This window comes from Sinocyclocheilus anshuiensis, unplaced genomic scaffold, assembly GCF_001515605.1.
Source record: "Sinocyclocheilus anshuiensis isolate Anshui unplaced genomic scaffold, SAMN03320099.WGS_v1.1 scaffold1628, whole genome shotgun sequence".
Lineage (NCBI taxonomy): Eukaryota > Metazoa > Chordata > Actinopteri > Cypriniformes > Cyprinidae > Sinocyclocheilus > Sinocyclocheilus anshuiensis.
Window position 1 is genome coordinate 154,916 of NW_015557155.1, and position 14,389 is coordinate 169,304.

General features: G+C 38.9%; 1 protein-coding gene across 4 annotated transcripts in view; it reads right to left on the reverse strand.

The window, feature by feature from the left end:
- Positions 1-4,686: 4,686 nt before the first annotated feature.
- LOC107678152 (dystroglycan-like) overlaps positions 4,687-14,389 on the reverse strand; it is a 20,834-nt gene continuing 11,131 nt past the window's right edge. For all 4 annotated transcript variants that reach the window (XM_016473330.1, XM_016473329.1, XM_016473331.1 and 1 more), the window contains one exon: positions 4,687-7,435. In XM_016473330.1, the coding sequence (XP_016328816.1) occupies positions 5,153-7,435 (2,283 nt within the window). In that variant the 3' untranslated portion in view covers positions 4,687-5,152. The remainder of the gene's footprint in view (positions 7,436-14,389) is intronic.

A 14,389-nucleotide genomic window follows, 5' to 3' on the forward strand; every position in this document is an offset into this window, starting at 1 on the left:
ATGGCTAAGTAAACACAAGAGTTTGGAGACTCAACCATCTGTACGTTTTAACAGGAGGCGTCCTTAGAGGCAAAACACCTTTAATCTTCATATGTAGCCTGCACTAACACTACAATCTGTAAACTGCAACATTGCATCCTATTAGAAACTTCAAGGACTGAACATTGCACTTCACGTGGAGATGAGAAAACATCGTTCATGTGGTGATCTGAACAGTTTGGAGAATTGGGAAAACACAGAATGCCCACAGTTACTGAACATGCTGAAACTGGATATTTTTTTCAGCTCTGAACCACTGAGAAAAACAATGTGACTAGACGAGCTAGTTCATGTTTTTAAAGCCATAAATAGCGAGGGACACAAATTTCTAGGAAAGCTTCATCAATGCAATGGCATTGATGTGAATCCTCCTGTTCATCTTGAAAATAATGTGATAGTAATTGACATGGGGGCTCGTCCGGGATGTGTAAAGTTTCTCCTACAAGGTTGCAAGGGAAAACAGCTAAATAAAGACACATGAATCAAGCGCTAGACTCGCGATGGAAACAGATCTACCATTTTTCATCTTTGCCTTCTCAATTTGTCTGACGAGAGAGACACCCCATCTACTTTGTTCCTTATTCTAAATTAAGACAAATGGAACATAACCGGTATGGCGTGTATAATTTATCTCGAAGAGCAGATGAATCTCGTTTGTGATAGATGAGCAGTAAATGAAAAAAAAAAACGTGGCATCTCTTCTTGATCTCCAGCCGTCAGGGGTTTTTAAAGGCAATGCCCCGCAATGCCATCGAGGGAGCTTCAGATCCTCAAAAGCAAAAGGGTTTTATGAAGAGTGCTCTGCCCGAAAGGTCACTTGCTGGAGGGTTCACATTCTTTGATGGTAATGAGGGGTCTTACTGAAGAGGATCCTTTGAAAAAAAAAGTAAAAAATAAAAATTTGTTTATATATTTTTATATATTTATTTTTTACATTTTATGAATGTAAAATTTTAGTATGAAAGTTGAGGAATCATGATTTGTTCATGAAAACACCAATATCGGAGTATGCACTGTTAGGGAACGAGACCACTTATTTAGCGCTGATTGGAAATTTATCTGCAAAATAATTTATAAAAGACCACAAAAAAAATGCTGATTTTGCTGTACACTGCAATAATAATAATAAACATTCCTGTGTAGAAGTTAAATTTACTTATAAAAAAAAAAGAAAAAAAAAACTGATTATACACAATTTTGCATAACCACATTGGTAAATGACATTTTTTTTTGTTTTAGTTTCAAGTAATTCCAAAATAAATTCCAAATAAAATTCCAAAATAATTCCCAAAAAATTCCATTAAAAAAATAATCTTTGCTCCTTTGAAAAAACAAAATATAAACATGTGCATAGAAAAGGATTTATGCGCAAGACGACAATTGAAATGGTGCTAACCCCACAATTTTTTGCTTTTAAAGAAAAAAAAAAAACTGCACATTTATGCTTTCAAACTCATTTGGGATGTTTCGCAACAGACTACCACTGTCAGTATTGTATATGTTTTTGTTGCAAACTTAGCAACAAGTCAAATTATTTTCAGCATTAATCAACAGTACATCACAGAACCTGCCCCAGAACCTATATATCTTACTTGTTTGAACTGGGAACATTCTTTTAATCCCAAATCATGAATATCATGGTTACCGGGCTCGTATACAGTGTAATATGCATGAACATCTAATGCACATCGGAAGTCAGATCGCAGAGAACTTACGCAAAACTCTCAATCATGAATTATCAAAAAACCCACACACATTCCCGGTGAGAACACTTTTTAATACAAGATTCAAACAGACAGTGTCTGGTGGCATAGATTAACCAACGCTGTTTAACATGAAAGAGAATGAGTAAAGTGTTTTTCGTCATGACGTTGGCGCTGTATTCTTTGCTAGGTTGCACTTCTTCACAACAGCTGACCTCGAAGGTGTCTCGCTCAACACATCACTGCCATTTCTAACACCTGGACCCAAGGTCAACCTCAGCACCTTTAGAAATGCATTGCTTAAATGTTCAATCTTTTGTCAACTCAGTTTGTCTTTGAAACACAGCTTGCAAATTTTGTAACATTGTTAAAACTTGGACAAAATGTTAAAAAAACAAACATAAAAATGAAAAGAAAGAAACTCATATACAGACAAAAAGAAACAACTTGTACCATTTAACGAAACTTTTCATTCAGAAAAGCATAGTTTTCCCGCTTTAAGGATTCGTTATATTCGTACAGTAAGTATAAACTAATCAAATTGTTTTATGAAGGCTGAAATGATTTGACAAATAAAAACATCTATAGACATCAAGGCTGTGCAGAAGAATACAAATAATATTGTAAGACATTAAACTCATATTTCGCTCAGGGTTTGTGAAAATAACCATATAGTTTGGATATAATATAATAATATAATACTCTGGTGGAGGATGTACTAATATTCTACACAGACTTACAAAACTGAGTTTTAACTCTATAGGAAAAAAACATTCTTAAAAGGGACGGAGGGGAAACTATCATACTGTTACTTGTTCATCATTGCTTTTATTCTAAACTGAAGGAAAAAAATAAAAAGAAATGATAAAAAAAATAAAAAGCCAACATGAACTAAAGCAGCAGACTCAACAGGAGCAAACAACAGCCATTTTGTAATCTGCATCTTTGGTTTTTCCACCTAAAATATTTATTCAGAGTTGTGCTGATGAGAAAGCAGTAGCTTTACTGAGACCGACTCATTGCTACATAAACGATGTATAAATAACGTATTGTAACACCGAAACAAAAGAATCCATTAGAAAAGGCCACAAAAAAGACAATATTACGCATTTTGTTGCTGATTTTGCTGTACACTGCAAAAACAAAAACAAAAACATTATCTCTGTAAAAACATGATAAATTTACTTGCAAAGCAAAATTGTGTATGATAATAAATAGCCGTTTCACATACCCCATTGGCAAACTGCTATTGTTTTTGCTCCTAGTATAAATCTAACAAATTCAGTTTTAGGTTAAAACAAAGAATACTAATTCACAACTTTTCTTCTTTGAAAAAATCCTGAAAATTATTTTGCAGTTTATCAATGCCGTTCCGTGATGAAGTGCATTTTGCAGTGTTTTTGTACCTCAATCCTACTGCACCTTTGAAAGACCAACACATTTCCATCTTCAACCTGCTGGTAACATACAAATGGAACACCAAATCAAACCTCCATGGATTTTGGTTTACTGGTAAATCTATAAAGGCTAAATGGAAGCATTAAAAAACAAGTTATGGTTACACCCAAAAACACATCCATACATAACCTCCTACGTGGCAAAACAATTCAGTCATCTGGGGTTTGTCAGACTTGAGGTGGTATCACACAGATCTTGCACGCTACTCGCTGGCCAGCCATGACTACACCACACCTTCATTATTGCAAATGTCACTTTTTGAATTCAAACCTTAAAACAAATGAGCGTAAAACACAACACACATGCGCTGCAATAGCCAAACCGTATTATCCTTGAGGATGTGATGTAACCATGCAAAGATGAATGATGTCAAACTGACATTTCCCACAAAATCTGACCTGACAGCTTGAATTATAAATCATTATTGTGCATTGGAACAAGTAGTTTGGAAAAGTTTTTTATGTACTTGTGCAATAAATGATCTTAAAACAAAAAAAAAAAAAAAAAAAAAAAAAAAACACTATTACAAAGGACACTTTCCTCCGACAACAGTCTTTTCACCTTTTCTATTTTGTTAAATAAGCTGAAAGCAAACTTAAAAGAAAGCCACCTAAGAAAAAAGACAGATGAGGGAAAGCTATATAATGAATCAATTACCAAGACTAAAGTTTTACAAACTGCAGTACACTATAGATTTATTGTTCTTAAACAATTTGAGGCTGTATCAAAAACTTTGTAAAAAAATTATTGTGATTTTATCAATCTTTTTTTTTCTTGAATTTTCTGAGAAAAAGGAAGAAACAAAGAAACTACAAATCATCTGAAACCAGAGCTTGTTCTGATTAAATCAAGTCTTTGAAATTGAGCAATGTGTCTCAATGACTGTCAGTAGCTTGAGTCTATCTGGTGAAACAGTATATTGGTGGTTTTGACTTGAGGGTGCTGAACATTGTTCCTTCTGTTTTATGAGAGAATTAAGGATGCAAAGATCCCGTCAACCTGTACAACCAATTAAATCACAAGATTTCTTCATGGCCTGTGGGAAATATGATTAAGTGAAATCAATACCGAGCTCCGGCTTGTCAGGTCATCTAGCACATATCTCAAGTCAGAACACACACTGTGACATGTTCACTCAGTGATTTAATATATATTTTTTAGCAGTTTTTCATAATTGAGGGGTGGAAAATGGTGTTTATCTCAGTGTAATACTTATAAAAAAAAAAATAAAAAATACAACAAAAATTTAAGATGATATAACATAACTTTCAAATATACAGTGGATTAAACAGATCTTTCGTTTTTGCTACCTCTTCTTGTAGTGATTTAACTAGACATGTGAATAACAATAAAAACAGTTTAATTTTGTGTTAAAAGGCAAAATCATAATGAATCGACATCCCACGGAACTGTCTGCATGGCTGTTCAAGTCCCTCAAGGCCATTCTTTTATTCCCCTTCTGTTATTGAATTTCTCTATGAAACCCTTTTGCACCTGCAGTCAGCTTTATTGTCCGCTTATATTATTCAAGATTAACAAATTCAGAAGATAGAAAGAGTGCTGTTAGGCAAGGTGTTTGATTCTGAGTCAGAAAAAAGTTAAACAAAAAACAAACAAAAAAAAATCAAAACAAAACCAATAATTAGTCAAAAAGCCCATCTAGACACAAAAGCGCCAGGACTGGAGGATATATCCCCAACAGTTTAACAATAACCAGAGTAGTCAGAGGCTGAGGTTGTTTTTGCTGTCCTTTGCAGACTATCCACTTGCCCCACCCTCCCACATCTCCTTAAGAGTCCAGTTTAACAAAATATTCCCATCACATTCGAACCCAAAACCCCCATTTGCAGCACCCCTCCCCCTTCTAAAAATCCCATAATGCAAAGAAACAACACACTGGTGTGGAACTCCAAAAGTTCCCCATCCTCCTGCTCCGGAGGTTTCTGCAAACATTAGGGTGGCACGTAAGGAGGTGGAGATCTGTACGGGGTCATGTTCTTAGGACGGGATCCTTTCCCCTCCATTGGGGTAGAGAAAGGTGGTGGTGGCAGGTAGGGAGGAGCATTAGGATCCTCGTCGTGTAGAGGTGTGTACTCTCCCAAAAGATCCTGGTTTAGAGGTGTTGTCTCTGGACTAGCCATGTTAGGATACTCTGGTGGAGGAAGCGGGGGCTTTTCCTCTTGAAGGATAAGAGGCATGCTGGAAGATGGGGGTGGCTTAGAGTCATCAAGCTCATCCGCAAAAATAATGGGCACTCCTTTCTTGATGAAAGTTGCTTGGTCTTCGATAGTCAGCTTACCCTTCCGCTTCTTGCGATAGCAGATCATGGCAATGATTCCAGCTATCAGCAAAATAGCTGCAACCACCACTGCTGGTATGACGGTGTGAAGATACACATCATCATTGCTCTGTCTTCCCGCGCCTACAGCGGGAGTAACAGGAGAGGTGGTCGGATCTGGGATCTCACCTAACCGGACAAACATGTAGTTGCGACAGCTTGCCGTGCCTCTGACGGTGATATTTAAGGCCCTGAAGTCTGGTTCCATAACATGCATGAATTGTTGAGAGGGTCTACCCTCATTATTAGAGATTTTTCTGCTCAACTGTTGTATTTGCTCTTTTGGGCAGGGGCTTTGCTGAAGGCTGTTGTTGGTCCATTCCACTATGATAGAGCCCTTCATTATGTTCTTCAGTGTAACAGTGCTACTGTTGCGATCACCGAAAGACTGGGCCAGTTTCTTGACAAGAAGGATCTTCTTGTGAATATCATTGGTGACTGTACGTGCATCCCCTTCAAACACAGCAGTAAACAACACCGGTGTCTTAACACTGTTTCCCCATCGATTGACACGGACCTCAAAGGCATCTATTGCATAGAGACCTCCTTTGTCAGTTGCCTGCATGAAATACTCATGTTTTCCTTCATGCTCCTGGTCTGGTAATCCATAGAGCAGCTGGCTTGTGCTATTGAACTGTATCCAGGAATCATCTCCAACCACATCACTGCCTTTGCGCAAAGTAAGTCTCAACTTATCGGTAGTTCCATCCTCTTTGTCGAAAAACGTATCAGATGGAACCTTCACCTCAAAGTAGGTGCCAACATAGGCATTCACCTGATCAATTGGGTTACGCAGCTGAGGTTTTATATTGCCATCAATCGGGATAACAGGGGGTGTGGTGCGCCTTGGTGGATTTGTTGTGGTGGTCTTGGGTTCTCTTGGTATTGGGGTTGTCTTGGGTTTCTTTCCAGGTCTTTTTGTCGGTTTCCTGGTGGTGGGTGTTGCTGGGGTCACAGAGGCTCCAACATATACAGGCCTGGTCATGGTGGGCTGGATGGTGATAGTGCTGGTGGTGTCCATAACTCGTGTTGGCTGTGGGGGGCCTAAGGTTGGAGTGTAGGCAATGGGATCTCGGTTTCGAATGGTAGGTTTCATAGGAAGTGGCACAGGACCACGAACAGGTGGGGCAGAACTGTCCGAGGTAGGAGCAATAGAAGGAGAGGTCGGTGTGGGAACAATACGGATGGGGGGCTCAGGGTAAGTTGTTGGGGGGAGTAATGAGGGAATGGGAGGGGGGGTGTTGTTGAGCTGCCTTCGCACCCTTTTGGGTACATGGGGCTTTTTGTTAGCAATATGCCATCCAACGACTGGATATCCCAACTGTGCAGACATGGTTCCTTCTTTTGCTGGAACCTGAACACTACTGATATCAGGAATGCTGCTCTGATCCAGACTGCAGCCAAGTTTCCAGGACAGAAGGGCTCCGTTTTCAACCACCTTCTTGGCATTTCCTGGTCCTGCCATGAAAGCAGACATGTCAAACAAACGGTTGTTGACCACAGGCAAAACCTTCATGTGCTGAAGCCCCATGCCAGAAAACTTTTTCATGTTGGCAAGTAGTTCCACCCTCTGCTTCGAGCTCATCTTTGTGAGGTCAGCATCCAGAATGACGGTAAGCACAGTAACAGGCTCCTCATTGCCACAGATGAAAGGTTGGGCATCATTGCTGGCTGACTGCTGAATTGCAAGCTGAAAAGGATCTGTGTCAGCATGATCTTCTGGGTGCACCTCAATGGAGAACACATCTGGGCTTTGGGAGACTTGGCTCTCATTGGAAACAGAAACAGATATGTAGTGAACACCCTTGTCTGTCTCTAGAGGAAGGCCTTGAAGTGTGCCAGTCTCTGCATCCCAATGCAACCATGCTGGGAGCACATCCTTGCTTGCTTCTGTGATCTGTAAAACGGGAGGAGAAATAACGATTACTGCAACTGAATGACTCACATCTGAAATGTAACAAGACAAATGAGCTTACAGCGATGCCAGATATGCACTGCTAAGTCAAACACTTAAAACCTGAAAGTAAATCCCACTTTATAATGTGACTAATATCCATTCACATGGATCAAAGTTGTCTATGATACATAATTTGTAGTTTTTGTATTCAGTATTTCCTGGTTGTGAGCACAAAGTCAGTATGTTGAAATTCAGTAAGACAGGAGGAGTAAAGACTATAATGAATGAGTGCTCTCAGAGTGGCATAGAGCTCCCTGCGGCATGAGATACTCCACCAGCTGGAGATCCGTTCAATGAGCGCTCAGTCAAAAATAACCAATAATGAATCAATGGCATTGAGATGATACATTAACACAAACAAGCCTCTTTGCAAATACAAAACTACATCCTTTGCTTTCAGACCCTTAATTTGATTGTTAATAAATCCTGGTAATAATCCATACATTATGTAGAGCCAGTGCTCATGGATTGAAACTCAAACCAGTGCACAGCAGTCACTAAGGGAGTCCAGCAGCTGGGCTTTTTATTTCAATTGACAGGCTTCAAAGGTTTTGACACAAAAATACACCACTACCACACCCCTCTTCTGCCTTTTGCAATCTTGCTTTTGAATGTTTCCATCAACCAGTCAGAGCATGTGTGCGAGTTTGATTGTGAACCTATTTGACCACTTAGAGAGACATTAATAATTCAGGTGGAAGTCTAATTATAAGCTGATCTATAGTCTTGTTGATTGATAGTGTGCTTGAAACATCAACACTGCTTCACTTCAAATGGTACATGGCTTGCACAGAACAGTTGTATTTTAAGGGTTAGAGCATGCAAAATGACAATTATGTTATTTACACAGCCGAAGCTCTCAAATCTCATTTGCGTCCACATATATTTAAATATGGCACCTTAAGAGAGGCCATAACCTGTAAAGTGAAATGGCAGTTTACTTCCTCTCACTAAGCTATTTTATCACTTAGGAAAAGCTGGAATGTAGCATGGTCTACTTTTATGGTGCTTTTTTTTCCTGTCCTGATGTCCATTGTATGGAAAAAGTGCAGCATGAACATACTGTTAAACATCTCTTTTTGTGTTCCACAAATGAAAGTCAAACCAATCTGGAATGACATTAGAGAGTAAAAAAAAAGGGAAGAGTTTATTTTTTTGTGGTGAACAATTCCTTTAAAACACACAGAAATGGGCCATAGCTATCAATTACAGAATGTGTCAAACAACTATCAATTCTGGAATCATCCTTCAATTAGAGAATTGATTCTGCACTGCCAATGAATCTATACTTACGTTTCGCCTCATTATCTGTAAAAATCACAGCAACATCTAATAGATATACAGCATTGGCAAAAAATACCTTACGTATTCTGTTTATAGTCAAACTGATATCATCCCTGCAATGAAACATGGCATGTGTTTACTTCTGGGGCCTTTTCAGACCTTGCTTTAGAACAAAATGGAAGGTTAAGGCATGTCTTCAATGCTGCCTTCTGAAACTAGAGCATCAGTGGCAAAACACACAGCCACACACACTGACATTCAGGGAGCCACATAGTTTCCATAGTGATGATTCATGCAACCCACACTAAAGACAGTATAACTTCTGCCAAAGGCATGTTTCTCTTGACTTAAATGAAGAAAGCAAGGAAAGGCAGAAACGAGTGCAGAGAGAATGTCAACAAGAATATTAGCGAGTTGTTTTTTCTTTCATATTTCAGTTGCTGTGGCAAGCCTGTCGGAATGCTTCTGAATGGCACATGTAGAATGGGAAAGAAAAACACGGTTCCAAAAAAAAAAAAAAAATAAAAAAAATTAATTCTCCAGATCCCACAGAGACAAAACCAAGGGACCAAAAAAGGACCTAAAAAATAAAATTCTGTCATCATTTACTCACTCTCATTTTGTTTCAAACCTTTTTCAAAAAGAAATGCCATGTTAGGCAAAATGACTCAGTCACATTTCACTTTCACTGAATCTTTTTCCATACAAGGAATGTGAAAATGCTAAGCCTTTAAACCTGTTGTGTTGTGTGTTAAATTTGACAGCAAACTTTGATTTAGTTTTAGTCATAGTCTTTTGACGAAAATGTCATTTAGTTTTAGTCATATTTTAGTAATCTGAATTGTTTTAGTTTTAGTTGACTAAATATCATACAATTTAAAAATTTAAAGGGTTTAGTTAAATTGTAATGCATTATTATTTTTTTATTTCTGTTTTGTTTATTCATAGATCATATTATATCAAATTAAAGGCACAATATGTAAGATTTTTTTATTAAAATATCCAAAAACCACTAGAACAGTTTCATATATTTTGCTGACTTGTGTACTTACATTATCCCAAATGTTTCGAAGAATGTTTAAATCCAGAGAAATAAGCAATTTTAACTAGTGACACGGACCGTGTGCATAGTGTCATTGTGTCGCCTGCCAATGACGTCATAACCCCTCGATTTCCGGTTTTGAACATGGAAACCCCAAAGACGCTTTAATATGTTGTGCGTTTTAATAGACCGATGACGACCGCACAGAGTAGCATTATAACAGAACTTTCAAATGTATCTACTATAATAAAACAGCGTTGCTTACTTCTGCTGCTTTCCGGAAGGAGCGGAAGCGGTCGACTGTGGCATAATAAAAGCTCCGCTGCTTTCGAGCCGTGTGTCGCGCTCGTTCAGCGCCTCGTTTTGCTTCGACGGCTTTCAGTCTCACCCTGCTTCATTCTACTACGTTAATAAATCATTAGCTCATCCATGAACATGATTTCTGCCCGAGTCCCGTCGCTTTCCGCCTCACCCTGCTTCATACTACGACGTTAATAAATCTTTAATACATTAGCTCATCCATTAACATGATTTCTGACGGAGTCCCATCGGATTGCATCGGCTGTGGAGATGAAGATGACAACTCCCATGATTCCACACTCAGTTACGGCAACATCAAACTACGCCTTTGTTTGTTTTGAATACGCACCCTCCAGTGGCAAAAAATGACATATTGTGCCTTTAAGCTAAAGCTTATAAACTAAATGAAATAAAATACGTTTTTTTAATATATGTATTTTAGATATTTATTTCCGTTTTTATAGATTTGTTTTATAATTTCAGTTAACATTTATTTTATTTCAATTAATTAACTATATTTTATGGTTTTAGTTTTAACTATAAAAACCTGATGCTAGTAAAATGTATTTATTAAATAATATTTTGAATAATGTTCTTAGGCTGTCCATCCTGTGATGGGGAATCCCAGACAGAAGCTACAATTGTTGTTAATTAAATGGAAAATTAAATTAAATACAGTTTAAGTACCCAAAATATCAACAATGACCATGAAAAAAAAGCTTCAAATACAGTGTGACTCTTATTTTGAAATTTCTGCACTGTGGACTGTACAGTTGCAGGCTGCTCATTCAAGTTCAGATGAGGGAAATAAAATATGCATTCTTACAACAGTCTAAAACATATTACCATATAACTACTGTATAGTAAACATTGTCATAATTCATCAACATTAGTTCATAAGCAATCACTTAGCATTAATGTGCGCTATTCATTGATTACAACCCACACTGAAGCAGTCAGAAGCGCTGCTGCGCGAGTCTGTAGAGCGCGCCACAGCGCCGCGTTTTCCCGCGGTTAGATCACGACGGTACAAATACAATGCAAATGTACTTACTGTAACTACCACATAAGACATCAGTCCTGACTGAGTCTGACTGGATTATCTTCCCAAATCGTCCTTCCCTAACATTTTCGTCTTGTTTTTATTCGTTGACGAAAATGAGCATATTTTCATTTTAGTTTTTGTCAATAAAAACTGGTTTTTATTTAGTTATCGTCTCGCTTTCGTCGGTGAGAAAATATGAATAAATGAACACTGGTTGTGCTCCACAGGAGAAATAAAGTCAAGCAGGTGTGAAGCAACATAAAAGTGGGTAGATGACACAATTTTCATTTTGGACGAGCTATCTCTTTAACAACCCTAAGAACCTCTGTGATAGGGTTGTAATAACAAAATCTAAAAAGGCCTGACGAGAAGAATAAACTTTTCCCCACTGAAATGAAGGATGAATCGAAACTCCCTTCGTTGTGGGTCGAATAAAGCCGCCCATTGTTAGGGCACGCTTACGGGGGAGTCTGCAGGCAGAAAAGATCCCATTGTTGGGATATGAAGACAGCTGAAAAGTTACGATTCATAGTTCTGAACGAGTAGGCTCAGGCATGTCTCTGTGATATTAAGGGGAGGCGGTGGGGTAACCGGCTTGGAACATTTGAAGAGGGAGAGCCTTTTAGTTTGACCAAGCAGATGTTTACAAGAAATTACGAACCCATTTTCTTTGGTTAAAAATTCATGCAACTCCACTCATCTTGGTCTCTGAGTACATTTGCACATGCTTCTTTAAATAAAGACCCATCACATTTTGAGGAGCGAAGTATTTGCACTTCTAATTTCGAGACAGAATGACAACAGAGTGATCTTTGAAAATAACCCACTCTTACCTATGGGAAAACGTTAGGCCTTTTTCAGCAGACTGTGGAACATGATCCATTTTTATGATGAAAATTACAAATGAAATGTGGTGTGTTCAGGTCACTTGAGAGAGGTATTTACAAAATGTGCAACTGAGCTGCCCGTCTAACAGAAATCAAAACAGGAGTCTATTTCTTCAACCTTCATCTAGGTAAGTGAAAGTTATCAAATGAATGACAATTCTGTTTGCTGACATTTGTCAGACAGGGAAAGAAAAGGAAACAGAATAAAGGCTCACCGGGAGAGCTGCTGTTTGTTTATAATAAAACTTTAAATTGCTATTCGGTGAGGAGGGAATGTCAGCTTTTGAGCCATGCTGTGAAACAAGCATGAACAAAGGAGAAAACCGTAAGCGTGAAGAGGAAAAAAAGAAGTGCAGTGAAGATAAAACTCATGAATGGCAAGCAGTATTCTTTATTATGGATTGTATTGTATTGTACAGTCATGTTATGAAAGATGGAAAATTACAGCTCTTCTGGCCTTGTCATTCGTGGCAGCCAGGTGGAAATCGGAATATGCAGTAACTCGACATTTGAATTCAACATAGGACCTATTTGATAGGACCTACCGGGACATCTGCAAAACAAGGAGCTTGAAGAAAGAGGCATAAATACTAAAAGAGGGCCTTATTTATGGTGTAAATCCACAGGGCTCCATTTCCTGAAACAATCACAAGGAGAACAGTCAAGGACACTTAACTACACAACCCCTAACTGCCCTCTAGTGGACATAACAGGAACCACAATGTTGATTCATTCACACAAGCCAAGGGCTGTATTCTGTTCCCTTTGTTTCCAAACCCAACAACTAAAATGAGGAATTATTAGAGGACCTTGCTGAAAAACAAAAGCTTGTCGAGACTGCATAAAGACTGCTGAAAGGGCAGTGGTGCGGCAGAGTAATTCTATCCTGCAATGACACTGGCACAGCAAAAGCTGGTTGCTATGCAGACAACAAATAAAGGTGAATATGCATCCACGAGACCCAAACAGAGCGATCTTGTGTTGCATACATCTCCCCTTTAACATACAGTGACTCATATTTCCAAGGCCATTTTATTATCAGCTGCAGGAATACAACTTTTCCACTGCCTCACTGCTGAGGCTAATTAGGTTTCAGTGCCAGTCTTTGTGCTGAAAAAGGGAGGGGCTGGGGAGAAGACGAAGAATCCTGCCGTCACGGACGAGTGTGAAGGAGCAGGAGGAGAGGAATTCAGAGAAATGAAAGGACAAGGGAGAGAGAAACGACATTAGCAGCAACTAAAACATCTGCCTCCCTATCTCAAAATGACTGAGCATTCATCAATTGGCTTTGGCATTTAAGACTAGAGCTTTGTGCTTTATTTATGTTCAAAACAGGAAAAGGGGATGTTAAGATGAGCTTAGATTTTCTCTCTTTTAACCGTATCCCCTTGGTTCCTTTTTATAAAATGGAGGCAAGAAATGTAAAAGCATGAAGTAGGTCAGTGACTTCAAAAGGATCTTTTGCACAGTAGGTTATTTATGAATATCTGAGGATCCAAGCATTTCGTGGAAATCATACTGATGGGCGTGGTGTGAACAGAGGGCTTTGGACTTGACTGACCCAAGATACTATAGAATAAACAGTAAAGACCAACTGCAATACTTTATGCCAATCATGCTACAAGAATAATAATAATTAAAAAAAAAAGATATATACACACACACACACACACACACACACACACACACACACACACAGAGAGTATCTCACAGAAGTGAGTACACCCCTCACATTTTTGTAAATGTTATTATATCTTTTCATGTGACAACACTGAAGAAATGACACTTTGCTACAATGTAAAGTAGTGAGTGTACAGCTTGTATAACAGTGTAAATTTGCTGTCCCCTCAAAATAACACACAGCAATTAATGTCTAAACCGCTGGCACACAAAAGTGAGTACACCCCTAAGTGAAAATGTCCAAATTGGGCCCAAAGTGTCAATATTTTGTGTGGCCACCATTATTTTCCAGCACTGCCTTAACCCTCTTGGGCATGGAGTTCACCAGAGCTTCACAGGTTGCCACTGGAGTCCTCTTCCACTCCTCCATGACGACATCACGGAGCTGGTGGATGTTAGAGACTTTGCGCTCCTCCACCTTCCGTTTGAGGATGCCCATGCTTGGCCAATCCATCACCTTTACCCTCAGCTTCTTTAGCAAGGCAGTGGTCGTCTTGGAGGTGTGTTTGGGGTCGTTATCATGTTGGAATACAACTATGGATCATGCTCTGCTTCTGTATGTCACAGTACATGTTGGCATTCATGGTTCCCTCAATGAACTGTAGCTCCCCAGTGCCGGCAGCACTCATGCAGCCCCAGACCATGACACTCCCACC